General features: G+C 29.8%; 3 protein-coding genes across 3 annotated transcripts; 2 read left to right on the forward strand and 1 right to left on the reverse strand.

Moving 5' to 3' along the window:
- The first annotated feature begins 4,733 nt into the window (after window positions 1-4,733).
- LOC141666364 (uncharacterized) lies at window positions 4,734-8,827 on the forward strand. Its single transcript, XM_074472353.1, has 4 exons — window positions 4,734-5,057; window positions 5,142-5,597; window positions 8,180-8,414; window positions 8,511-8,827. Exons 1-4 carry the CDS (start codon window positions 4,734-4,736, stop codon window positions 8,825-8,827), a joined length of 1,332 nt encoding a protein of 443 aa, XP_074328454.1.
- An 8,718-nt stretch (window positions 8,828-17,545) lies between these two features.
- On the forward strand, window positions 17,546-21,468 carry LOC141668665 (uncharacterized). The gene is made up of 6 exons (XM_074475637.1): window positions 17,546-17,703; window positions 17,842-17,868; window positions 17,993-18,115; window positions 18,604-18,853; window positions 19,423-19,509; window positions 20,298-21,468. The coding sequence occupies exons 1-6, from the start codon at window positions 17,648-17,650 to the stop codon at window positions 21,252-21,254; spliced, it is 1,500 nt and encodes a 499-aa protein (XP_074331738.1). The 5' UTR covers window positions 17,546-17,647; the 3' UTR covers window positions 21,255-21,468.
- A 202-nt stretch (window positions 21,469-21,670) lies between these two features.
- Window positions 21,671-26,859, reverse strand: LOC141668666 (protein EXECUTER 1, chloroplastic-like). Its single transcript, XM_074475638.1, has 10 exons — window positions 26,639-26,859; window positions 25,873-25,979; window positions 24,514-24,595; window positions 23,707-24,214; window positions 23,495-23,626; window positions 23,191-23,360; window positions 22,684-22,758; window positions 22,384-22,470; window positions 22,147-22,267; window positions 21,671-21,974 (listed from the first exon to the last, which is right to left on the reverse strand). The coding sequence occupies exons 4-9, from the start codon at window positions 24,083-24,085 to the stop codon at window positions 22,160-22,162; spliced, it is 951 nt and encodes a 316-aa protein (XP_074331739.1). The 5' UTR covers window positions 24,086-24,214; window positions 24,514-24,595; window positions 25,873-25,979; window positions 26,639-26,859; the 3' UTR covers window positions 21,671-21,974; window positions 22,147-22,159.
- Window positions 26,860-27,636: the final 777 nt, after the last annotated feature.

Consider the following 27,636-nt stretch of genomic DNA (forward strand, 5'->3'; position numbering starts at 1 on the left):
AAACGTATTGAAAAGCGTGTCAAAAAGTAATGTATAAAATCTAATGGGATAGATGGAGTATTAATAATCTCGACTGAGCGAAAATCGAACACATAATTTAAAATTAAAATAAATATTAGAATCTCCTAAATTTTGAATCACTTTCTAAATTTTATTTAAAATGAAACTAGAATCATATATTTACTTTTCAAGGACCTTTATGTAATAATTAATTGATGCTAGAAAATCGTTCTTTATAAATATAGAGCGAGGAGTATATTAATATGAGCCCCAAATTAAAACGATACCATAACTTTACATAATAATATCAATTAAAGAGTAGTAACCTTTTTTAAATAATTTAAATATTATTGCATTTTTAGTAAATTTTGTTTAATAAAGCTTCGGTCTTTCTAATGTGTGCCCAAGTGCACACAATAAGCACTAAATTTTATGAGTTTGTTACATTTTTATTGGTGGAGTTGTTGTAAATGCAGGGGTCCATCAATATTTATGATTAGAGAACGAATCAAAATACACCAAACTACGAGAGTTAGTACTTATTGTGTGTCCACGTTAGAAAACCCGATAAAGCTTAGAGATCCGGTATCCTAGTGGACATCGAGCTGTCAGAAGAGTACATGGAAGTGCTCACGTGATATTCTATCACATGCATGAATGCTTATGTGTAGATGCTACCCAATCATCATTTACGCCAAAATAATATATTTGTTTTATTTTTCTCTTTTTTTTCCTGATAAAATCGACCCGAATTTAATTAAAAATATATTTTAAAACTTTTAAAATATTTTTAAACATATTAAAATATTTGTTCTTTTCTAATTATATAATAATATTCTTTCTCAAAATTTTATCAGTGCTACAACTCAAAACTTAAATCTCATTTAAAAAAAGTCTATATATGACCGCACTTTCACTATACGTATTTTAACAATTAACAATCAGGTTTTGCAATTAATCGAGTTCTCGTAACGTAACTTATTGAAATGTTCTTCTATAACATTTATAACTTGAATGTTTTTAAATTGAAATGATAAAAAAAAAATTTAATCAAAAAAAATCAAAACATAAATATTACATTGAATTGTTAGGCTAACGTATGTTTGTTATAACAAAGTTCGGTAGTGTGTAGTTTATTACAACCGCGTAACTCAACTTAATAAAAAATTACTCTATTAACTTATAAGACGCTGTTTGTGACTTTTCGTAATTTTTAAATTATAAATCGTGGGGCTCAAGGAATGTACACGACGGAAGTGTGTGAAAAATTATTTGTATTTGACTGAAGTAAATGGAATGGGAAAAAAAAGAAGATAATAAGGATTGGAGAAAAAATATACAAAATATGAATTAATGTAAAATCAATCAATCATTAATATATTTATACAAAGGAGAAGAAGGAGACGTTTTTCTGGCATATCTCAAATCGCCTCATTCTATTTTTCTAATTTTCTCAATATTTTAAGTTAAAAAATATCAAAAAATCTTGTAATATATAAAGGAACCTGGAGCTTCGGAATCGTCTGAAAATTATTTATCTATTTTTCTAGAGTTTCTTTATTTTAATTTAATAAAATCAAATTAATAGGAAAGATGATAAATATTTAGAAGTCAATCATATTTAGAATTTGTTTAATCGAATTAAGATGGAAGATAATAAATAGTTAGAAGTCAATCTTATTTACAATATATTTATAAAAATTACCTTTTTTCTAAATTTCCTTATATAAATTTAAATTAATAGGGAAGATAATAAGTATTTAGAAGTCAATCCTATTTGGAATTTTATTTAATTGAATTAACACAATAAGTAATAAATATTTAGAAGTCAATTCTATTTAGAATATATTTAAACAAATTATACCTTTTTCTCAACTAATTTAAATCGTGATTTCTTATTTAAAAATGAATTTCAAACGTGCTCCAAAATCGTTTGATAAATATTTATAAAAAAATTTCTAAAACTCCTCTATTTTAATTCGATAAAATTCAATTTTCTTATATATATTCAAATTATTAGGGGAGATATTAAATATTTAGAATTCAATTATATTTCGAAGTTGTTTAATCGAATTAATATGTAAGATAATAAATATTTAGAAATCAATTCTATTTAGAATATATTTAAACAAATTTTACCATTTTCATAAATTTCCTTATATACATTCAAATTAATAGGAAAGATAATAAATATTTAGAAGTCAATTCTATTTAGAATTTTATTTAATTGAATTAATAGGAAAATTAATAAATATTTAGAAGTACGATCTTAATTAACTTAAGAAAACGTGATATAAATTTGTACCATGAAAAAATATATACATAATTTTTTTTGTTATGTATATTATAACGGGTGTCGGCTTAACAAAACGTGACACAAAATAATTAATTTATTATATTTTATATTTTTTAAAATAATCTTGATATGAAAATTTTTTAAAATAATTTTTTTAGGGCCGCTGCACAGCGGGGCTTTGTCGACTAGTACTTATATAAAGGAGAAGACGGAGACGTTTAGGTGGCGTATCTCAAATCGCCTCATTCTATTTTTTTAATTTTCTCAATTTTTTGAGTTAAAAATATCAAAAATTATAATTAACTTATATTCTGCTAAATATATTTTCATCATTCGTAATATTTTCCTAAAATTTCTACAAGATCTTTCATTAAAATTTTTAAAATCAACTTACCATCTTTCTCATTTAATTAACTTTCCATCTCTTAAAGTTTCCACAATATCTTTTATTAAAAATTTTAAAATCAAATTACCATCTTAATATTCTCCTGAAACTTCTTCCTTCACTTTAAATTACATTTCCTTCTTCAAAAAATTTCATTAAAATTTTTAAAATCAATTTACCATCTTAATATTCTCCTAAAACTTCTTATTTCTCTTTAAATTAAATTCCCATCTCCAAAATTTCTTTTTAATATAATTTCTCCTCCTTCTCCTAAAATCAACATACTGCATTATATTTTGCTAATAAATAATATAATTTCATAATATTAGATTTGTGAATAATGAGATAACGACTTATTGAAGTAAACATGTTAAACGAGAGAACGGCTTTTTAAACTTCTATAATTTGTTATATTTATTGATTATTCAATAATTTAGAATGACCAAGATCACATGAGAAATGCAAAAACAAAAACAAACAAAATATTATTTTAGAAGGCCGCTGCGAAACGCGACTTCGTAAACTAGTAGTTATTACGATGTGATAAAGAATTAAGTACTCTCTTCCAAATTGATTATAGATACGTGATAAAATATAAAATGAGTCAAATAATAATAAAATTTAAAATTTACCAATTTTAAAAGATATTAACCTCATTTTAATTTTGAGATGTTATTCGCACTTTAAATTACTTGAATTTTTCAAATTTATCTTAAAGAATACTCGTCTCGAGGTAATAATGGTAACAGTGGGGATCGAGTCTACAAACATTGTGGTAACCGTTTTCTAAACTAGAGTTACAGGTTCAAATGGTCTACGGATATTGTATTGGTTGACTTTATTTTCGGATTACAAATAAAATAAAATTAGGTTCTTTGGAGTCCCTATTTCATTGGAGTCCTGGGAGTTTATATATGTTTTGAAAGTAAATATAACTTAAATTGTTGCAAGACATATTATTTTTCGAATGATATTCTACAAATATCACAATTTTAAGTAAAACATGTTTAAGTCTTCAGTTTTCCAAAAAAGAAAACAAAAAACTGGAAAACGAAGGTTTTCTAAATTTTAACTAAATTTTAGAAAAAATTTGAAAACTGATTTTAGATGTTTTCCACAATTTTCCATATAAATTAGAAAATAGTTTTCTAACTTTATAAAACTGAGGCGTACATAGTTGCTTCCTCAAACCCTAAAAAAAACTCTCTCAGCCTCTCTTTTTCTCTAGCCGCCGTTCGGGGCTTCCATCGGTTTTTACCGGTGGAAAGCCCCAAATCAGCTATTTTCCTTACTTTTTTCGTGTTTTTCAATAATACTCCTCCCCGGGTAAGAATTTTTATCGTTCAAGATTGTATTTTTGTTTGATAAAATCTTTGTTGGGTGAGATTTGTTCCCAATTTATTGGGTTTTGTTTATTCTCTCCTTGTGAGAGCTTGGTGTATTTTTTTGGTGTGTTTTTTGGTGTGTTTTGGTGTGATTCGATGTCCAGGACGTTAGATCTGCCGGATTTTCAGAGGTTTGATTCAGTAATAAAGATTTATATGGGATTGCAATTACGATCGATAGCTCAAACTGGTTTTGGTGAAGGTGATACATGTGTATATATCAATTTCAACAAATCGCTTGATTGTGTCTTCATAAAGACTAAATTAATCAGCGATATGATCTGTTTTATGTTTGTTCGACTCGATTATTCTTGTAGATGCCATATGTCTTTTCATTATTGAATTAATTCTGATTTTTTTCAAAAAAAAAAAAAGAAAACACGGCATTAAATAAGGAGAGGTTATTTTAACGTTACCCATGATACACCCCTTTATATTTTTATCTAAACTGTTTTTGTTCATGTTCTACTTCTTCTCTACCGAGCTCTTCTCCGCCTCTATTTTTCTACCTTGTTTTAAGCACCTTTCATTAATGTATGATTTCATGGAATTGTTTGTTAATATTGTTCATTACTTTTTAACCTGATGGTGTATGTATTGTTTGTATAGTTTTAATGTTATATATATTACAATTAGTTACTCTATTGTATATTTGCAACAAATATAGATGGGTGCACACCCTACTCATGGAGAACCTGTGGAGTGGACTGAAGAAACTGAAAAGAATTTTTTAGAGATTTTGGCTGAAAGAGTTAAAAGAGATCCAAATGGAGCTCCGATTTTTAAAACAACTGACTGGCAAGAGATGGATGACAAGATGTTTGTACAAACTGGAATAAAGTATGGGCCTGATAAATTAAAAGGAAAATATCATCGAATGCGTTCAGTGCATACTAAATTTGGGGAACTTATAAATAATACTGGTGTTACTTGGAGTTCTACTAGTGGTATGGTGAATGCTGATGAAAGTGTTTGGGATGCTTTTTTTAAGGTTTGGTCTTTCTTTGTTATTTTAAATTTTAGGCTAAATCATTGTTTATTATATAATACAATAAAATATTTGATAATTTTGCAGCGAGACAAAATTTTCAAGACCTTTAAGAAAAAAGGGTGTAAGATCTATCCATTGTTAAATATTGTTTTCAGTAGTTCTATGGCTACATGTGCTTTTCATAATGCATCAAGTGCTATACCTCAAACTTCAGAGGAAGAACAAGCAATTAAGCAAAAGTATTTAGGTGGATTTGAAGGTCTTGGTGATAATGTTGGTGGTTTTGAGGCATGTGAAGGTCAATCTGATATGAGGGGTAAACGTAATTTTGAAGATTTAGAGAATGAATATATACCAGGACAAAGAAGAGCTCTAAAAAAGAAATCTGCAAGTGAAAAGTATGATGTTCTAATGCAAGTTTGGGAGCAGTCAATGAATGTCAAAAAAGAAAGAGATCTTGCAAAAGCAGAGAGATACAAATCACAAAAAGTTGAAGCTACAAGCTTGGATTCCGATGAGTACTCCATTGACAAATATATGGTTACACTTAATAACTTATCTGAAGTCTCCACGACATCTTTCAATAAAGCACTGGATTTCTTTATTAATCCTGGAGAAAAATGTTTCTACTAATGAACGATGACAGAAAGAAGGGTTGGCTTGATGATTTGAAATAGATTATTTAGGAAGTGCTGGTTTTATTTGAATTTGTTTTCCAACAAGGTGAAAGAATTGTAGAATTATACTTAGTTCAACATGTTTGTTCCTGCTAGTTCTTAGTTCAACATGTTTGAAATAGACCTTTGTTCTGTTAATTTAATTTACCATGAAAATTACTTGTTTAAGTGTGTGTATTTTTAATTTAGTACTCAACATATGGTGAGAAATTTTCTAATATGATGCAAGTTCTTTAGCTTCATATATGATGCAAAGTCTTTATAGTAATGTCTCACCAATTTGAGCATTGTATACGTAGGAAGAGGTTAAAATAATATTTACAATTCACCAAAAACTTTGCTCATTCACAAGTAAAAATTAATCTACTTAACAAATGAGTAAAAAAATACTTATAAATACAATTACAAACAAATATATGAGTAAGAAAATATTTATAAATACAATTACAAACAAATATATGACGTATCAATATTAGTGTACTTTGTTTTTACTAAATATTAACAATATTAAAGTAGTATAAAATGTACGTATAATTTTATATAATAGTTATTATCACATATATTATTTTACTTTTTTTGTTAGGTTGTTTTATTATACTTTATTTTTACAAAATAATATTATATACTTTATTTTTAAAAAAATGTTACATGTATTATTTTACTTTTTTGTTAGGTTGTTTTATTATACTTTATTTTTACAAAAATAATATTATATAGTTTATTTTAAAAAAATTACATGAATTATTTTACTTTTTTTGTTAGGTTATTTTATTATACTTTAATTTTTAAAAAAATAATATTATATACTTTATTTAAAAAAAAGGTTACATGTATTATTTTACTTTTTTGTTAGGTTGTTTTATTGTACTTTATTTTCACAAAAATAATATTATATACTTTGTTTTTACATAAATAGTAATCTGTACTATTACTTTGGTGTAATGGTGATTATATATTTTTAAATAATTATATGCACTATTATACTTCGTTATCACATATGTGTATAATTGTACTTTATTTTTACTACTATACCTTATTCTTGAACAATATTAAATAGTGTATACTATACTTTTAACTTTTTATATAATAGTGATTATATAATTTTTAGATATTAATGTCTACTATTATATTTAGTTTTTACGAAGATACTAATATGTATTATTGTACTTTATTTTTACTAAATAAAATTAAAACATGATCAAGAAGGAAAAGAATAAAAAATAGGAATTATATAACTAAACATAGGAATAAAATATTAAAATTTAATTACAAAACATTAAAATATTAAATTAGTATATAATATACATATATAATTGTTTTGACAAGATATGCATATATAATTTTTATACAACAGTAATATGTATTTTTAGATAGTAATATGTACTGTTGTACTTTATTTTTACAAAAATTGAATGTGAAAAAATTGAATGTAAAATATAAAATATCTCAACTGTATATCATAATTATCTGAGCATAGTTTTTTTACATAACAATATATTAATGGTCAAAAGCTTCACTTTGAAATAGAAAATATCTCAACTGTATATCAAATTCTTAGTATAAGTCATCATCTTCAGCTATACATCAGTAGCAAACTCCTAAATAACAGTAAGTAGCAACGACCTTAGTTATATATACTAGTAATTATCAATCACCTAAGTTATACATATAGCAATCATATAAGCACTCAACATTCACCTTTTTTTATCATATTGAATATGGATTTTCTCTCAAATTCATTAGACAACAGCTCCAATTCATATGAGGATAGTGATGATGAATCAGATTTACTGAACATGATTATGTTAATTTCATTAACAGAATGTTCTAAATCTTTTATAGACAGGCTACCTAGTAGGACATCTGTATTGAGTGGAAAAGAATATATTAGAGAGATATTATGTGGCAATCCAATTCAGTGTTATGAATTATTCAGAATGAAACCACATGTATTCTTAAACTTGTGTGATAGGTTAAAAATGTCAGGTTTATTAGAAGATTCTAGGAATGTTAGCGTGGAAGAAGGATTAGCTATGGGATTGAGAATCTTATCCCACGGTACCAGACAAGAGTAATTTGTGATCGTTTTCAACATTATCTTGGTATTGTTCATCGTTGGTTTAAAAAAGTATTGAGAGCATTCAAAACATTGGGAGTTGATATTGTTAAACTCGTGGATAGAGGTGAAGTGCAACCTCAAATCCGTAATGATCCGCGATGGTATCCATTTTTCAAGATATTTTGATCAATTATATAAAGTACGTAATGATCCGCGATGGTATCCATTTTTCAAGATATTTTGATCAATTATATAAAGTATAATAATAATAATATATTATTATTATTATTATTGTTATTATTATTATTATTATTATTATCATCATCATCATCATCATCATCATCATTATCATCATCTAATGAACTATTAAAATTTAAATTATGTAGAACTGCATAGGGGCTATTGATGGTACACATGTATCTGCATGGGCACCTGCGTCCAAACAAAAATCTTTTCGTGGTAGAAAAGTTATATTAGTCACACAAAATATTATGGATATTTGCTCACTGGATATGATGTTCACTTTTGTATACACTGGCTGGGAGGGGACAACTAATGATTCTCGCGTATTTTATGATGCTGTTGTTAGGCCGGAAAATAAATTTCCAATTCCAACTGGTGGTAAGTAACTTAATAGATTCTTTTATTTTCTTATATTGATTATATCTATTGACAATAAATTTTTTTTTTGGTGTAGATTTTTTTTTTATGTTGTAGATAGCGGTTATCCTAATTTAAAAGGTTTTTTAGCTCCATTTCGAAGTGAAAGATATCATCGTAGAGATTTTGATACTGGTGGAGGAATAAGAGGAAATGATGAATTATTTAATTATACACACTCATCTATCCGAAATGTGATTGAACACGCATTCGGTGTTCTTAAAGCTAGATTTCATATTTTAAAAGATATACCAAATTATCCGCTGAGGCGTCAAATGTTGATTCCACATGCATGTTGTGCATTGCATAACTTTATACGGATGGAGGATCGAGCTGACAGATATTTTACAATTTATGGTCAAGACTATTTATAAGTTCCGGGAGAAGGGTCTAATGTTGTCAAGAAGGTTTCCCATTGGATATGACTAATCACGACGAAATGATTCAAGTCAGAGAATCAATTGCTAATAATTTGTGGAATCATTATACAACAAGGCGCCGAAGATAATCATTTTCGTATGATTTCTAAATTTGCATTTTACTTGTTTGATTAGAATAAGTTTCATGTACAAAACAAGCTTGAATAATTTGGTGCGGTAGATTTGGCACCGTAGAGAATATATTTTCATGTGAGTTCTAAATTTGCGATTTCTTTGTTAAATGAGAACAAGTTTTATGGCATAAATGAGTTTGAATATTTTTTAGTGTCTTTTTTATTTTGCAAATAACTGGTATAAAAATTGTACAATTCATAATCTATATATTTTGTTAAGTTTTGAATTTTTATTTCTATATTAAAATTAAATTATAAGTGGATTATATATAATATTAAGTATTTATAATAAAGAATAAGTAATTTTAAAAAGTAAATTTAAATATAAGATGTTTCACTTTTATAAAATATTTGTTATGTGAAACATGTTTTTCAGTTTTCCAGGAATAAAAAACTGTAACATTAAACAAGTTTTCCATTTTTCTTTATTGAAACACTGCTCTACTTTTGGAACTCATAATCTTTGTTTTCCAAAATTTTGTAAGAAAATAAAAATTCAAGAAAAACAAGAAAAATGAGAAATAGAAAACTGGAAACTGGAAAAATTTTCTGCAAGTAAACAACCCCTAACTTTGAGTGTTTCATTTTTTTCTCCCAGTCTTACCCTCGTGTGAGCTTCCTTTACTTCTGTCTTTCTTTTTTGTATACTTGTATTTTTTTTCAAAATATATGTTACTGTTTAATTTTGTGCAATTTTTTATATTAAGTTTATTTTAGAGGATTATTTATTTGGAAAAATACTTAAATATGTTAAGTTGTTTGCTTATAATGTACATAATTTTTAACACTTCATTTTAACAGTTTCTTTTTTATAACTTTATTACATAATGTTTATTTATTTTGACTTTATTATGATGCTTATGTTACGAAAATATTATAATTTTAATTTACCTTTTTAGTAATTTGTATTTCAATAGTGCTATTTCAAAAATTTGTCTTTTGAATTTTATATTAATATATTACTCTATTATATTATAAGTTTGTATTTTTTTTTTAAAATATAACTTATAAGTTATAATTTACCAAACACATAACCAACTTATAAGTAACTTATACATAAAATTATCCAAATGCCTAAATAACTTATAAGATACGATGTTCATATAACTTATATGACATTTATCGACTTTAAGTCATAAGTTACATTTTTTAAGAAATCTCAAACGACCCCTTAGTTTAATTTCAAAAATGTCATTGACGCTTTTCTCACTCCTGCATGCAACCCACGTAAACAAACAACCGAAGAAGCTTATGCCGAAAGCTTTGAATTCAAAATTCAAATTCCTATATACACTATTCAAGAATTCAAATATAACTTTTGTATATCTAAAAGAAAATAAAATTTGTATATTCTCTCCATATTTTACTTTCTCTTCTCTGCTTCTCTGTATCTTCATGATACTCTCTTTATATTAATTTCATATTACCTTATTAATAATTATTTCTTATTTTTTAAGTTCAAATTGTGCCAAGAAATTGTTTGATATTTTGTCTAAAAGAAAAGGTGAGAAAATTTCGCACATTGTAAGTATATTTCTTATCAAAATTTGGGATAATGATTTAAGTTTTTGGATGCATATGTAAGTTTTTTCTTATATTTGTTGTTCGTAACGAATTATATGTAACCATTATAAAAATTTGGGATAATGATTTAGTATTTTATAACTAATCTATAGAAATTTAACACACTGACACACAAGATTTTATGAACAAATTAACATTTTATACATATTTAGAGTATGCCCATATATTTCACTGACTAAAGATTACATTGTGTCTCAGCAGTGGATCTACTAGATATATTTTTATTTTATTTTATTGCCTAAACCAATTAATGTATTACTCTCAAGTGTTGTTGTTTACTTCTTTGAAATGTATGATGAAATATGTATATGTATGTAGATTTATATATATATACACACAATTCCTATGTCCTAATTTATCTGTCTTGTTTGATTTTTGATAATTTATTTATATGTGTAATTTAATATTGAATTTAATTTAACAGTTTTTAATTTTTTAGGGTTCACCAATTCCTTAAATAGGTTTTAAAAATATTTAGCTCTTTTTATTAATAAGAAATTAAGATAAATATTACATCTATTTAGGATTTAGGGTTTAGGGTCTAAAGGGCATAAAGCCTAAACCACAACTTAGTTTAGGGTTTAAGGCCGCTAGGCCCTAAACCATAGAAACCATACCCTATTGATAGTAATTTCTATGTACAATATAGTGATTAACATGTGTAATTTAGTGATTACTATGTATATTTTAGTGAATAACATATGTAATATACTGATTTTTTACTTTTTTCACTGCACTCCTCTTCCACTTGTTCATTTTTGATTTGTTGTATGATTCTTACTTTTCAAATTGATCTTCACTTTCATGTGTCTCATGTTGTTCAAATTCCATCTGATCTTGACTTTCTTGTGTCTCGTCTTCTTCAAATTCCATCATGACTAGTGTCTTGTGTTTCTTATGTTGGTATTTCATCCTACATAGTTTTTATTGAATTATTGGTATCACACAAGGTGACAAGGATGATGAAGAATAAATGCAAAATATGCATACTAATCCAGGAAATTAGAAATAACAGATTAAGTGTAGAATACATACGTCATTATTGTTATCTGGTATTCCTGCAGTTTGCTTAAATTTTTTTATTTGGCCTTGAATAAACCCTCTGTTTCTTTACTGTATCACTATTTCTTATTGGTGGAGTATTTGGTATTGCATCATTTATAAGAATTACAAAATGAATGTAAATATGAAATTATTTTAAGCAAATACGTTATACCTTGTTCCATTATCTTTTGTTGATCTGTCGAATCTTCTAGGTCAACAAAGACAGGTGTAGTTCGTCTTATTTGCCGAGTTGATTATTTTATTCTTGAATTTCGGCGTGGTGTTACTGTAGAAGCTCCTGTAAAATTGATAGCAAAAATCATTAAATTTTACCACAACAATCAACAAAATAAGTTCCAGATCTTATGCCGAAATAAATATTATAAAAGTCAATAATAAAATAGTGTATGTGCTTCTTAAAAGGATATAACGACTAATGCAAACATTTAAACAAAAATAATAAAATTTAGCAAAATAATTAATAATTACGATTTAGCATAACAATCAATAACATAGACTCACTATTTTAAATTTGCAAAAGTCAACTTATGACAAAACATAACCACGATAACATTTAATATAAAAAGCAACCACGAGAACATAATAACATCAACACCAATAACCATCTTCACATTCTGAAATTTGTCTAGTGATCTGTACTTGTATAGTTATGTTACCTATTGACACATGTGTACTTATTTTGCTCAAAATGTAGCACTCCAGTTACTCATCACACTAAGCATTCTATACACATACTACTATGTCTTCAAAACATAAGTACTGTGAACTTTTTACAAGTGGAATTGCAGAAATACATGAACCAACACAATCTACTCAAGCAGACAGCCGTGAGTCCATAATGTCTGTGACAGTTGTTGAAAAGCAAAATAGATGAAAAATCACTTTCAAATACGATCTCCTTAGATATACGATCCTGTTCGCAGTAACCTCAAGTCTAACAACCTTAAATCCAATAAGTCTACTAAATTATTAACAATATTAAAGTCGCAACAAATAGTAAAATCTCGTCATATCAAAAGCAAATTAAATTGATCTCGTTCTGACCATCATTTTATCCCCAAATCTAATTTAACAAAACTTTATAATACAGATGTTCACTACAATAATGCATCAAATTAAGTTTATATATAAATTTATGCATATTACTGTGATGAATTTTCATTATTAGACATGTTCACTAAACTAACAATCACTAAACTAAATACAAATAAGTACATCTAAATAACAATCTATTAAATAATCGCTAGACTATTCAATAATTAATATGCATATTATTTTAAATATTCACTAAATACTCTTAAATAATCACTTAATATTTCATCGACAATTTTATTGAATATAATCATTTATCCAATAAAACACTGTAGAACATTTTAAAACTTAATTCAACATAGCTCCTCTAGTCTTATCCATTTTTGCTTCAATAAAAGGCTAAATATGATATATTTTAAGATTAATATGTTAGATTACAGAATAATAATTAAAAAAAATCATAGAATTCACTAAAATACAAACATGCATTCATCAAATTAAGTTTATATTAAATTTATGCATATTAGTGTGATGAATATTGAGATATATACCTGTTCGAGTTGATTTTAGTCACAAACTTTGATTTGAGGTTCTTCGTTGCAGAAAATCTTCTGTTTCGGTTGCAATGTAGTTCCGGTGAACTCGTGTTTTGAAGGTATACGAAGAAATAATGTTGAAATTGTCTGAATAGATGTGAGATCTCTGGTTTTGATGGTTGAATTTAGTGATTATTTTCATTGATTTTGTTGGAGACGATGATGGAAGAGTTTTGTGCGCATGTTTTGTGTAACTGATTTTTAATTTTTAATTTACGGGGCACATATAAAGGCTTGTCTTAGGGGTCGTTTGGTTCGGCTAATTCTCGTATCAGGTATGAGTTTCTTTCATTCCAAACTCATACTTGATGTTTGGCTGACTGTTTTTAAAATTTGATACACATTCCTTATACCCGTATGGAATCAAATTTGATACCTCATGGGGGAGATGAGTTTGAGAGAGGGGCATGAGGTATCAAAATAAATTTCATTATTTCATTACTTAAAAAGTTAAATACAATCTTAAAACATATATCTTAAACATCATATTTAATTTTAAATAAGTTAAGCTTATTTTTAATTAATACAAAATAGTAATATTTTATTTTTATTTATTTTAAAAATTATAAATTAACATTAAAATTTAAAATTTTAATTTTTTAATCACTTATATTTAATTGTTTTTTGTTTGTAAGTTGTATAACAACTTAAATTCGACATATGCAATATTTAAAAGTTTATTTCAATCAATAAATCAAAAATATTTAAATGAAACATATTTTATTTGAACACCGAACCAAACACGTAATATCAGGAATGATTTCTCAACCCCATTCCAGCCTAACCCGATTTCTTATTCCAAACCCATACCGTCTTCTGAACCAAACGACCCCTTAATGGGCTGGGCTGAGTTGTTTTGTCTTGGGCTGTGTTAAGTTTCTAATTTTTATTTTAAGGCTGTTTATATTTGAACAATCCTATATATATATATCCATATTTGATCATTTAAAATTTATCAATAACAGATAGTTACGTAATTCAAAGATCAAAATGAAGTTTAAATAACAACCCATAATATTATCAATTATAATATGTATTTATTTATTCATAATATTTAAGTTAGAATAAATAAGGAGCTTTTTTTTAATTGAAAAATATAAAGATAAGACAATTTTAAAATCTATTTTTCTGTTGTGTGCCCATGGGCACACACTAAGCACAAATTTCTATAATTTTAGTTTGTTTTGATTGACCAGTACTTCTTAATAATACTGGATCCCCCTGCATTTTAAAACTTAATTCAACATAGCTCCTCTAGTCCTAGCCATTTTTGCTTTAATAAAAGGCTAAATATGATCTGTTTTAAGATTAATATGTTAGATTACAGAATAATAATTAAAAAAAACATATTAATCACTAAAATACAAACATGCATTCATTAAATTAAATTTATATGTAAATTTATGCATATTATTGTGATGAATATTGAGATATATACATGTTCGAGTTGATTTTAGTCACAAACTTTGATTTGAAGTTCTTCGTTGCAGAAAATCTTCCGTTTCAGTTGCAAAGTAGTTCCGGTGAACTCGTGTTTTGAAGGTATATGGAGAAACAATGTTGAAATTGACTGAATAGATGTGAGATCTCGGGTCTTGATGGTTGAATTTAGTGATTATTTTCGTTGATTTTGTTGGAGACGGTGATGGAGGAGTTTTGTGCTCATGTTTTGTGTAACTGATTTTTAATTTTAATTTTACGATGCAAATATAAAGGACTTATCTTAATGGGCTGGGCTGGGTTGTTTTGTCTTGGGTTGTGCTAAGTTTCTAGTTTTTTATTTTAAGACTGTTTATATTTGAACAACCCCATATATATATCATTTAAAATTTATCAATAACAGATAGTTCCGTAATTCAAAGATCAAAATGAAGTTTAAATAACAACCCATAATTTTATCAATTCTAATATGTATTTATTTATTCATAATATTTAAGTTAGAATAAATAAGGAGTTTTTTTTAATTGAGAAATATAAAAATAAGACAATTTTAAAATAAGGGAAAAAGAGGAGAATGAAGAAATAGTTAGGAACAGACAAAATTGAAGAATGAAAATATGAATGTTAAGATACTACTCCCTCTGTTTCATTTTATTTGTCTCTTAACTTTTCTGCACACATCTCAAGATGCATTGACCGTATAGTAAAAGTTATTATTTTTAATTTTTTTTTGTAAATAAAAGTTTAAGTTATATATTTTTATTCAGAAAAAGAAAATTTTTAAAAATTATTATTTTAACTATACGGTCAAAGCACTTAGAAATGAGTTCAAAAAAGTCAAACGAATATTAAAATGAAACAGAGGGAGTAAGATTTACAACTTTGGGCTCATGACAAAAAATGAGGACTGATCTTATTTTTTGTCAAACATGGCAGACAAGAGGGGAGTGGGCTTTTGGTCCCGATGAAGTGTATATATGACGGGTCAAACATGCACTAAGATTTACAATTTTGGGCTCATGACCAAAAATGAGGACTATCTTATCTTTTGCCAAACATGGCAGACAAGAGGGGAATGGGCTTTTGGTCCTAATGAAGTGTAGATATGACAGGCCAAACATGCATATTGTTATTTATATCTTGTTCTGCTTATATTATGGGCTTTTCGTGAAGTATATTCTACGAATATCACTAATTTATTAAAATTGTTGATTTTTTTTTTAAATTTAATAAGTATAATGTGTGTACTTTAAAAAAATAAACAATAATAAGTAGAATGTGTATATTCTAAAAGGTGAACAAAAATTCTCCAAATTAAATATGTTTCGTATAATATCACTAATTTATTAAAATTGTTGAATTTTTTTAAATTTAATAAGTATAATGTGTGTACTTTAAAAAAATAAACAATAATAAGTAGAATTTGTATATTCTAAAAGGTGAACAAATATTCTCCAAATTAAATATGTTTCGTATAATAAATTTTTTTGTAACATTTTACATAATGTACATATATTATATTCAAATTTTGAATAAAATAATAATATTCACATAACATGATTCGTAAAAGAGTAGTACTAGGTTCCCCCAATTTTTCCACAAAATTTTTACCAAATGATGTGGCAAACACATGTCATGTTTTAATTTATAGGCGCATATTAATGCACATGAGGTACCATATTATATTCAGGAAAATTGCTATTTATGATACGCCACATCAGCATTTGGGGAAAAGATTTAAAATAATAGGTTTGCAATGTTTAGTTGCATAACCTTCCATAACATAACAAAACGGTGGTCTTCGTATAACTTAACTCTCCGAATTTATTAAAAAGAAATTCATTCTTAAAGTGTGTTTCGGACACCATAATTTCCCAAATTAAAATCATGATTGAATATATATGTACACGTCCGGACCGAAAACACCGAACACGCGTGTACTGTCCGAAGACTAAATAGACACAGTCAAGTTACCGTACACAAATACTAAGATTAACAACTTTGGGCTCGTAACCAAAAATGAGTCCGATATGACTGAGCCAGACAAGAGGGAAATGGGCTTCAGGGGAATGGGCTTTTGGTCCAAATGAAGATATGATTGGCCCAGCATGCATATTATTTTATTTAAAATTGTTAAAAATATATTCCGCAAACTGAATATATATTCTACAAACTAAACATGTTACGTATAATAAAATATTGTGTAATATATTTTACATGTAGTATATATATTATATTCAAAATTTTAAATAAAATAATAATATCACATAACATGATTCCTAAAATAATAGGATTGACATGTTCTTTTCTCTCTCTGTTTCTTTTTATAATCGTTTGGTTTTTCTGCACTCATTTCCAAGTATTTTGACCGCATATTAAAAATAATAGTAATTTTTTTTAAAAAATCTGAATAAAATATATAACTTAAATTTTAATTTACAAAAAAAAATTTAAAAATAATATTGTTTACTATGCAATCAATACATCTTGAGATGTGTACAGAAAAGTCAAGCGACAAATAAAATCGACAGATAAAATGTGTGCAGAAAAGTTAAGCGACAAATAAAATGAAACGAAGGCCGCAGTTGCTAAAATGAAACGGACAGATAAAATGAAACGGAGGGAGCAGTTGCATAACACCGACACGCATGTAAGTAAACGCGTGTACGCGTGTACGCGTGTACGCGTGTACGGGTGTACGGGTGTACGCGCCAAAGACGCGTGTACTGTCCGAAGACAAAATAGACAGTCAAGTTACCGTACAGAAATAAAGTAAACTAAAAGCCTTGTGGGGTTCTTTAACTTACTTTTGTCCTTGTCTTTTCATTTACTTAACTCTTAAGGTCTGTGCTTCATCACTTTGTAATAATCACAATCACTGCTCTTTCTTTAGAAAATTTCCAAGAATAGAATTCAAACTACACATGGGCTTTGTGGGCTTTCTTGATCTTGTGTTGAAATGCTTCCAGCTACTTGCCTGGTAAATTTCTTTAATTTTGCCACTTTTTAATTTGAAAAATGGTTTTTTTTGTTTATATTTTTGGGTTTTGATTGTAATGATTGTAGTTAACCATGCATGTGGATGCTAATCACATTTTTGTGTTTTGGTTAAATTTAGGCCCTCATTTGCTCTAGGGTACCCTCTGTAAGTATCTTTATGTGTTTGATAAGTTGGTTTTTGCTGTTGATACATTTAGCTTATTTTTGTTCTTGTTGTTGTTCTTGGTAGTGTTAAATGTGTAATTGTGATTGCATTTGGTGTTTGACAGATGTGCTTCGATTCGGGCAATTGAGACTAATTCTGATTTCCACATGAGGAAGTTGGTTGCATATTGGATTGTGTTTTCTTTGATTTCTCTTTTTGAGTTTACATTTAGTAAACTCCTTGAATGGTAATCATTTCTTGTCTTTATAATTGACTTTGTATGTCAAGCAAAAAAGATAATAAGTGTGAATTCATGGAAATTGTCGTATTTGTAGTAGTACAATGATAGAAATTTTGGTTGTCTTCGTCATAAAGCATGGGTTGATTAGGCTTATCACTGCTAGTTATGCTGATTTTAAGGTGGAAATGTTTTAACATATTTAAATATTTTCATGATGGTGAAAACCCCTATGCGTTTATGGGCATAGGTTAGATCATTATAGCATGTGAAGCATCGAGTTAAATTTTTTGCTAGATACATTATGCAAATTTAACTACTCGAAAGGTCATTGTTAGACAAATAGATAGATTAACTTTATTGCCTTATTTAGATTAATTCCAAATTATATTAATACATTATAGGGAATTTAATTCCTAGATCAACCATTACTGAAATTGTTAATAAGACACCTTGCAACATTTTTCTATTCTCACTTTCCTGTCTCTTTACGCCAGGGTTCCCGTGTGGCCTTACGTAAATATATTAGCCATCTGCTGGTTAGTGATGCCCGGCTTCAATGGAGCTAGTATTGCCTACAACAATATTGTACGTCCATGCTTATCTATGCAACCACCTCAAATCCTTGTTGACATGTTAAACAAGAAGCAGTATGTTCCTCTTACAAGAGAATCCTTTCTAGAAGAGGCAGAAAAATATGTCAAAGAAAATGGAACTGAGGGTTTGGAGAGACTTTTTGCTAGCAAGGTACATACTAATCTCCTCATATATGAAAGCTTATGATTTGGAATTATCAATGACAAGTATATATACCTTTGATTCTCGACACCTCATTGGTTCTGTATTTGATGTGAAAGGAAAGTACATTTAAATCATAAATCTCAATGGTACACAAGTCATGAATCTGTATGGTGTATATCTGCTTAAGCATCTAGGATACTAGACTTGTTCTGCATTCCTTAAGAGAAGGGAAGTAAAATAAAATTATGAATATGTATGGGCTTTTGTTATAAATAATTGGCATCATGGTAGCCAGGTAAATACACCTCTTCCCTTGGTGACAAAATGGTGAGGGATCGATTCTTTATGAATACATGTGTGCGTAAAGTACATAGAATTATCGTGATTGACTTTACTTAAAAAAGGGATGTTTGATGTCAGTGGATGCTTAACTAGGTTTTAACTAGCTGCGTTGTTTTAATTAGGTGTTAGCAGGCCTTTATAATTTTATTAACATTTTTAAGAGTGCTTCCTTATAGTGATAAGAAATTTATCATTTCCTTTTGAATGTCATGTACTGCAACATTATAAAACAGCAAATAATCAGTGAGCCTCCAGTTGCGCAAAAGGATATAAAAGCAGTAGATCATTTGGACAAAAGTACGGCAGCTGCAGAGATCGAGGTCAGTCATTAAGTTTGATCTATGTCTTCTAATCCTCCATTTTTTTAGAAGAAAATATCATGTTTCGAAAAACTTTCTGGCAGAAGAAAATTTTGGACGGAAAATGATTTTACTACAAAATGTCCGGTAGTTAGCTACAGTGTTCAAAATAGTTTTCATTATTATATTTTTTATTATATCTGTATACACATTTGTTTGTCTTGTTTAAGCCGGGGGCATTAATGTTATTAACTTCTCTAGTCCTGGAAGAAGAGGCATATTGGGTTTGTTTTAATATCACTGGAAAATTTCTTCAGGTGTTTGTTTAAGTCTTAGGATTATAGTTATAATACTAATTTATATAACATAAAATATTTAAATTCTTTTATAATGCAATATATACAACTTTCTCAAAGATATACAAAATATATGTTTGAATTTGTTCAAACTAGACGTACAAACAAATGAAACAGGATAAGGCCATTCACAATATTTTGGCACACAAACAATCAAAGATTAATTCATTTCTGCCAAATAATCATTTTATTAGGTGGCTTTTCTATAATTTTTATAACTCTCCTTTTACCTTTAGGTTTCACAAGCAGCTTAAAAACACACTGTGAAGTTTAAAGTTTGATTTTTAGAGTTCTTTCATCATCTCTAAAATACATTTACAGAACTTCTGCACTATCTACAATTATCAAGGCAAATTGTTAACTGTACTTGTTTGTTTTTCACTTTTTCTGTTTCCTTTTTTCATCTGCTTTTATTCATAAACCGTTCTTATATTTGCAACATTTTTCTCTCAGGTGACAACAACAGTCGATGCAGATATCAAAGTTAACAATGCTGCATTGCCAGAAAATCCAACAGAGAATGCATTTTTAGTACCTCCTGCTTTTAAGAATGTCCAGAAAGAGTGGACTTGTGCTGTATGTCAAGTAACAACGCAGAGTGAGGCAACTTTAAAATCACATCTTCAAGGGATAAAACACAGGACGAAATGCGAGGAGTTAAAATTAGTAAAGCAGACAGCGGCAAAGAAAGGAGTCTCTACTGGTACCCCGAACAAAGAGAGGAATTGTGCAATCAGTCAGGTAACAACTCAGAGCAAGACAACATGGACTTCACTTCACCAGGAATTCATTGAAGGAAAGCAAACGGAGATAAAAAATAATTCCTCAAGTACCACAATTAAGTCGGAACAACCTAATCACGTTCCGAAGAAAGTGTCATCTGACAGTGGAATAAACAAGGTTAGTTGTGTTAATCAAAATCCAAAGAAATCATCATCTGGAAGTGGACCAAGCTACAAGTTTGGTTGTGATCTATGGCGGGTGAAGTTACAGAGTGAGGCAACACAGAAATCACATCTTCAAGGGACAAAAGACAAGTCAAAATCTGAACAACTAAAAGCAAATGAGACGACAGAGAAAGACAAGATTACCTCGTCCGCAAAGTGTTCAGATAAAAACTCTAGTGGACTAAACCAAAATCCAAGTACAATAGCACGGGTAAATATAGAAGCTAAGGTCGGCAAAGGATTTCACTCGTGCTCTATATGTAAGGTAACATGCACCAGTAAATCTGATATGGCATTTCATCTCCGCGGGAATAGACACTTGTCCGTAATTGAAGATTCAGGCTACGAAAGAGGGGTTCAGTATTGGTGCAATATATGCGATGTGAAATGCTTAAGTGAGCTAGATATGGCCTCTCATCTCAACGGGAAAACGCACGCCTCCAATCTAAATGAATCGGATTAATCTGTCATGCTTGCGAGAATATTGCAGCTCTGAAAATCGCTTCTCTGGTTTTGCTGTTTATGGGTCATCATAGGAATGCCACAAAGTTATATAATATGTATTGGTTCATATCAGCCTGTGATGTATTGGAAAAGAAAGTGGCAATTTGTAAAAGTAAAAAGGCCATGTGCCAATGGTAAAAATTTCACATTTATCGTAAATAAATTGTATTATTTATCGTAAATAAATTGGCAATATTGACAGAATCATTGATGATGCAGTTGTTGAAAGCTGAAAATTACCATAAGATTTTTTTGGCAAAGTTTGAACTTTAAAACAATTTCTTTATAATATAATATGAAAAGTGAGAAATAGAATTCTTTAGTAGAATAATAGAAAAAATATTTTCTCAAATCTTTTCTGTAAATTATTGAAATGTGGCTTATATAGAATTTAAATATTTGGTTTCTGTGCACTCTCTTTCAAGACACAAATTAAATGGTTATCACATAAATATGTAGCTGCTATTCCTCATACTTCATACACTTGTGCAATGCCCCAAAATCAACCACATACATATGCATATCACCCTACAAAATCACCCTACTCAGGTTTGTTGTTCCGGCAGATCTACCACATTAACAAAAATCTCAACATCGTAAATGCAGTCAGAAGCATCGGGCACTTAAGAGCAACAAACGTCGTCTGAACTGCCAAGAAGACAAATGAAGATACTGCAGACTGTGAAAGTAAAACTAAACTTTGTTACACTCGTGCAAAGCATGGGCAACGAGGTTTGCTGAAACATTGTTTGACATAGAAGTATTAAGATATCTGAACTTTCAGTTGCTTATTTTACTTTGAGTGTGCTTCGCTTTGAATTAGGATAGGTTGACAAGTAAAACTGACTTACTTCAAAATCTGGATTAGTGAGATTCATGGAAGCTCTGCAGACTCAGCTGCTGAAAGAACTTCAAGAAATAATGTTTGGGGGCTGAAAAAAGAACTGCAATTGCAAATCCATCTCTGCGACACTGTAAATACATAAATTCAGGTGCACGCTGAGTAATTATTATAGAAATTACAAAATATTAAATAAACTCGTAACAAGATGTTAGTGAAACTTGAGGTTACGAAGAATTGAATGGACCTCTTCCCCAAGAATAATAACATCCACATCGACCAATTTAAAGTTATTAAATCCAGGAAGCCTCCCTTTTCCTTTGTAGCGAGCAACCTGAATTTTCTCAAGAATCAGAATGTAGTCAAAAAATTAAAGAAGACAAGTGAAAGCTCAAAATACCAGATTTCATATGCTGATATTAAATGACATGAAGGACTGCAAATTTCTAAAACTTTTAAAACTAGAATGAGTAATTTAGCAAAAATAAATAAATAGAATGAGTACTATAAAATTGATAGTTTCAAGCTCCTTAATGAAACAACATACAGCTCCAAATCTTTCTTCAAGAAGGATTCCAGGATGAAGCTTATGTTTTTCCCCAACCTTCGCCCTAAACACTACCTGTAGATTAACAAACACTGCTTGTTGATGGACAAAAGATAGCCAAAGAAAGAACTAAAGTGATATACAAATTCCTGAAGAAACAGTCTAATATGAAAAAGAAACACCAGAAACTTAATTTAAAAAATATTGACTGGACTATCATCAAGATTGTGCTCTTATACTGTTCAATACAAGGTCTGTGATGATCACGATCTAGTTCTCTTTGCTACATTTGTTATGTATGTTAGTGTAAGCATCATAGATGTGGGTGCATCAAGTAATCAAAAACACAGACAGGTCTGATCCCTAAAATTACTGAAACACTGAAGAAAAAACATATGGACATCAAAGGAGACGTATAAAAAAAACTATTATACTACAGAAAGAAGACACATACATGGCACTTGATGATTAAACAGAAAAAGATGATAAAGAGGTGTAAAGACTTGCCTGACCAGCTGGCACATCAAAATCACCGGTCAAGTTCACAGCTTCAACGTATTCGCACAACTCAGGCTCTGAAACTTCTTTTGTGCCATCAATCTCGGGCCAAGGACCAAACAATCTCCTCAGTTGAATGACTTCTGAAGCGAGGTAACCATTTGAGCCAATACATAATCCTGTACAGATAGAGAATTCTAGTACTTCAGAGGATGTAAAGTTCCAATCTTAATGAGAAGTACAAAAACACTGTAAAACATTGATATTACAGGTCCTGATACAGAATACAAACAATATTAATAAATTACACTACCATTTAGAGGATCAGATGAAGATGGAACATCAATCCGGTTAAATGTTGTTAGTCGAGATAGAAGCGGTTGCTGATTTTGTGCCCGACGAGAAGTGAAATAAATTTCATGTGATCTTCCTCTTCCATAACCCCCTGTAAAATATGTACAACATGCTAAATACATAATAGTTTCACCAGTAAAATAGTTCAATTTATCAGCAGTAGAAACAAACCTTGGGGTATCCCTCTGACAGCGCAGTCAACAAAATCAAGGGAACTATAGTCTGTAGTACGATAAACTTCAAGGTTATGGTCGTCAGAAACATGTTGGTCCTTTTCCAATTTCAGACAAAAGGAGAAGCATTCTTTTCTCTCCAGTGTTCCTGGTACCCGAAGTACTTTTTTACCAAGATTCCTCGTAACCTTATCTACAATGTCACCAATAGTAAAGACAAAGTGTGCCACAATTTTCTCTTCGAGGGAATCCACCACAAACTCAGTTCCAATGTCACGAGATATGTGTTGACTTGACCGATGTTTTGCTGCAAAGTTCTTCACCGTCTCATCGTCCATATAATTTCCAGTTGCTGCCATGAATTTCATCATCATCATCTCAGCCCACTGATCATGATCGGTTTTACTACCTACTGCTGTCAAGGGAAAGACACCCAGTTCTAGCCGTGTGTGCTCTAAGGTTCCCAAAGAATGGTGACAAGCTTCCTTATGCTTTATACAGATGGCCTATAAAACATAAATATGAGAGTATGTTAATTGTTAAGAAAGATAGTAGATTACAACAAATTGTTACCTGTGAGTTGTGACTACTGCCTAGTTTCTTCACTACTAGTGAAAATCAACAGATATAATTTGCTAAATTTATCCAATTTAATGCCACTTTAAGAGTTTAAGCAAAAAATGGAAGTACGTAATCTAGCTGAAAGCAAGTCTATGATTATGTACTTCGTGATACTCCATTATGTAAGAGTGAGAGCCACTGTAATTGGTGGAAAAGATTGAATAGGAGGTATACCAAAAAGTACCTGCTCCTTGTATTCACCTTGTAAACCAGTTGTGACATATATCTCGAATACTGGGGTTCCCTTTTTGGCTGCTGCAAGCTGCCTAAAACCAAAACACAGTTGCCAACCAAAATCCTTTAACAAAACAGTTAAAGAGTAACTGAAATTGGTACAACAAGAATCTGATAAATACTAACAGGATCAGCTTGTTACAAAATGTACAAGTGCGCGTGAATAATGTGATATGGCCAAGTGTAAGCCGACAAGGGTTTACTCAAATGTCTTATGTATGAACTTTCAAACTAAAGTGAAGTGTAATTCGTTGATTTAACATGTAATGTAGGTGAAATGTTTCTGTAAATTTCCAAGAAGGTCAGATATGACTTGGTATTGTGACTAGCATCATGATTCTTTAATTTTAAATACATTACTGTAGTTAAAATATTAGTATGAAAACGGATCATTGTGAAAGAATGAACATAGAGTAAAACTTCTTGACCATACCAAGGACTATAAATTCTTGCCAAATATCTTCCCTCCTCTGCACTTATATGAATAAGCTGACCATAAGGATGTTTCTTTTCTTCAGAAATCCCAGCCCCCCACCCAACCTGAAAAACGATGTACAAAGCAAAACACGTGCAAGTAAAACCAGAGACAATCGTCGGTGCCAATTTCAACTACTTTCCAATGGTACTACCAAATTACACAGAGAGGCAGGTCTGCGCGTTAAGAAGCTACAGCCAACAAGCCACCCCAGACATTTGAAAGAAGTTAAACGGCAACAATCCGACAAATTAAAGAGTACATAACTATACACCAAATCAACCCCAAGATACAAAACCGACAATTGGGGCTGATAAAAAGGAAATTGCTAATCATGAAAACAGTGCCTTAATCCTTTAATTACATTACGCCATCAAATATAATAAACAGCTAAATTGTTTCTTCAGTCGTAATTACACCTAATTTAACATGATCTTACTCCTTCAATATACATTGTGACATCGTAAAAAAATAACAACTAAATTAGTTCTTCAGACATAAGGTACCACAAACGTTACAAGATCGTATACAGTTGAAGTAACGATAGATAACGAATGTAACAAAGTTATGAAATTACAACTAAAGTGAAGTATACTCCAAACAAACAATTTGACATGTAATGTAGGAGAAACAATTCTGCAATTTTCAAAGAAGGTCAGACAGTGTTACTAAACTCTACAAAAATCCTGTATCGAGGATATGACTTGGTATTGTGACTATCGTCATGACTCTTTAATTTGAATACAGTACTGCAGTTAAAATATTATTATAAAAACGGATCATTGTGGAAGATGAAGGCAGAGAGTAGAAGTGCCACAAAGCTATTGACCATACCAAGGACTATAACTTCTTGCCAAGTATCTTCCCTGCTCTGCACTTATATGAATAAGCTGACCATAAGGATGTTTCTTTTCTTCAGAAATCCCAGCCCACCACCCTACCTGAAAAACGACGTACAAAGCAAAACACGTGTAGTAAGACCAAAGACAATCGTCGGTGCCAATTTAAACTACTGTCCAATGGTACTACCAAGTTACACGGAGAGATAAGTCTGTCCGTTAATAAGCTACAGCAAGCCACCCCGGACATATAAGAAATAAATTAAACGATAACAAATAAACCAATAGAAGAACTAATTGAAGAGCACATAACATTATAACAATACACCAGATCAACCCCAAGATACAAAACCGACAATTGGAGCTGATAAAAAGGAAATTGCTAATCATGAAAACAGTGCCTTAATCCTTTAATTACATTAAGCCATCAAATATAATAAACAGCTAAATTGTTTCTTCAGTCGTAATTACACCTAATTTAACATGATCTTACTCCTTCAATATACATTGTGACATCATAAAAAAAGTAACAACTAAATTAGTTCCTCATACATAAGGTACCACACCTAGTAAACAGGCATTTGCCTGCTATGTCAGAAACGTTATAAGATCGTATACAGTTAAAGTAACGATAGATAACGAATGTAACAGAGTAATGAAATTACAATTAAACGCAGAGATTCACATAATCATTGTTCATAAATCACAACACAAGTGGATTAATATAAAAAAACAACGAGAAATGAGTGGAAAGAACTTACGAGTCCTGAATTAGTATCATCGTGGCGAGTGGAATGATTATGATGATTGTGTAGAAAGTAGAGTGAGATTTGAAGTGGGGAGAGAGAGAGATATATGAACAGGAAGGGGAGGGAGAGAGAGGTGTGTGTGAGAGAGGGAGAGAGAGAGAGAGAGAGATGACGGAGAGAGAGATGAGAGAGAGAGAGGGAGAGAGAGAGGGAGGGAGAGAGAGAGAGGGAGAGAGAGAGGGAGGGAGAGAGAGAGAGATGTACGATTGGTGTGTGTATAGTACTGAGTAGTGTCAGCAGCAACAAGCATGACTACTGATGCTTAACAGAAAATGGGAATGTTTTTTGTTTTGGAGGGAAGGAAGGATCGTCACGGGCCCCGCATTTCATCTACAAATAGAGTTTACTAGTAATATTGGGCATTTTTTATTATTTTATTTATGGGTACAAACAAAACAAGATTTTTTTGACGGTTTCTCGTGATAAACGCGGAAATTTATTAATTTAGCTTATGATTGATTTAGGTTTTGTGTATACAAGTGATCCACCATTATCAAAAATAGTTCTGCAATGCAGTTTTGCATATATTAAGCAAATATAATTTACATTTGATCTAATTTCCAAAATAACATCACATAAAAAAATGTATAATTTCTTTTACGGTCAATCTATTTATATTTAGCTAACATGTTTAAACATGAATTAATAATAAATGTACTAAGACTTCTTCGTTTTGTTGATCAATCTTGCATCTAACCGGCTAACCCAATGGTAAATTCACGCAGAGGTCAACAGGGACACAGGCCCCCACAAAAATAAAAATTAATAAAAACAGGGAGAGAGAGAGGTGTGTGTGAGAGAGAGGGGACGGAGAGAGAGATGAGAGAGAGAGATGGGCTCAGGTGCCCGCGTGAGGGCACCGGGCTCAATTGCGGATGACCCATGAGCCCACATCTTATAAAAACACGTTATATTTATTGATTGAAAAAGGAAGGTGGTGCAGGTCGAGA

The sequence above is a fragment of the Apium graveolens genome, chromosome 6, assembly GCF_009905375.1.
Source record: "Apium graveolens cultivar Ventura chromosome 6, ASM990537v1, whole genome shotgun sequence".
Lineage (NCBI taxonomy): Eukaryota > Viridiplantae > Streptophyta > Magnoliopsida > Apiales > Apiaceae > Apium > Apium graveolens.

What these genes read in the sequence shown, in the direction of transcription:
- LOC141666364 (XM_074472353.1), top strand. Translation starts at nt 4,734, where the DNA reads ATGGGTGCACACCCTACTCATGGAGAACCTGTGGAGTGGACTGAAGAA. An exon ending in TTTGGGATGCTTTTTTTAAG is followed by an intron (nt 5,058 to 5,141) that starts GTTTGGTCTTTC and finishes ATAATTTTGCAG; the next exon opens with CGAGACAAAATTTTCAAGAC. An exon ending in ACTCCATTGACAAATATATG is followed by an intron (nt 5,598 to 8,179) that starts GTTACACTTAAT and finishes TAAATTATGTAG; the next exon opens with AACTGCATAGGGGCTATTGA.
- LOC141668665 (XM_074475637.1), top strand. Translation starts at nt 17,648, where the DNA reads ATGGGCTTTGTGGGCTTTCTTGATCTTGTGTTGAAATGCTTCCAGCTA. An exon ending in TTTGCTCTAGGGTACCCTCT is followed by an intron (nt 17,869 to 17,992) that starts GTAAGTATCTTT and finishes GGTGTTTGACAG; the next exon opens with ATGTGCTTCGATTCGGGCAA. An exon ending in AGAGACTTTTTGCTAGCAAG is followed by an intron (nt 18,854 to 19,422) that starts GTACATACTAAT and finishes ATTATAAAACAG; the next exon opens with CAAATAATCAGTGAGCCTCC.
- LOC141668666 (XM_074475638.1), bottom strand. Translation starts at nt 24,085, where the DNA reads ATGATGATGATGAAATTCATGGCAGCAACTGGAAATTATATGGACGAT. An exon ending in TTCATCTGATCCTCTAAATG is followed by an intron (nt 23,361 to 23,494) that starts GTAGTGTAATTT and finishes CTATCTGTACAG; the next exon opens with GATTATGTATTGGCTCAAAT. An exon ending in TTATTATTCTTGGGGAAGAG is followed by an intron (nt 22,268 to 22,383) that starts GTCCATTCAATT and finishes ATGTATTTACAG; the next exon opens with TGTCGCAGAGATGGATTTGC.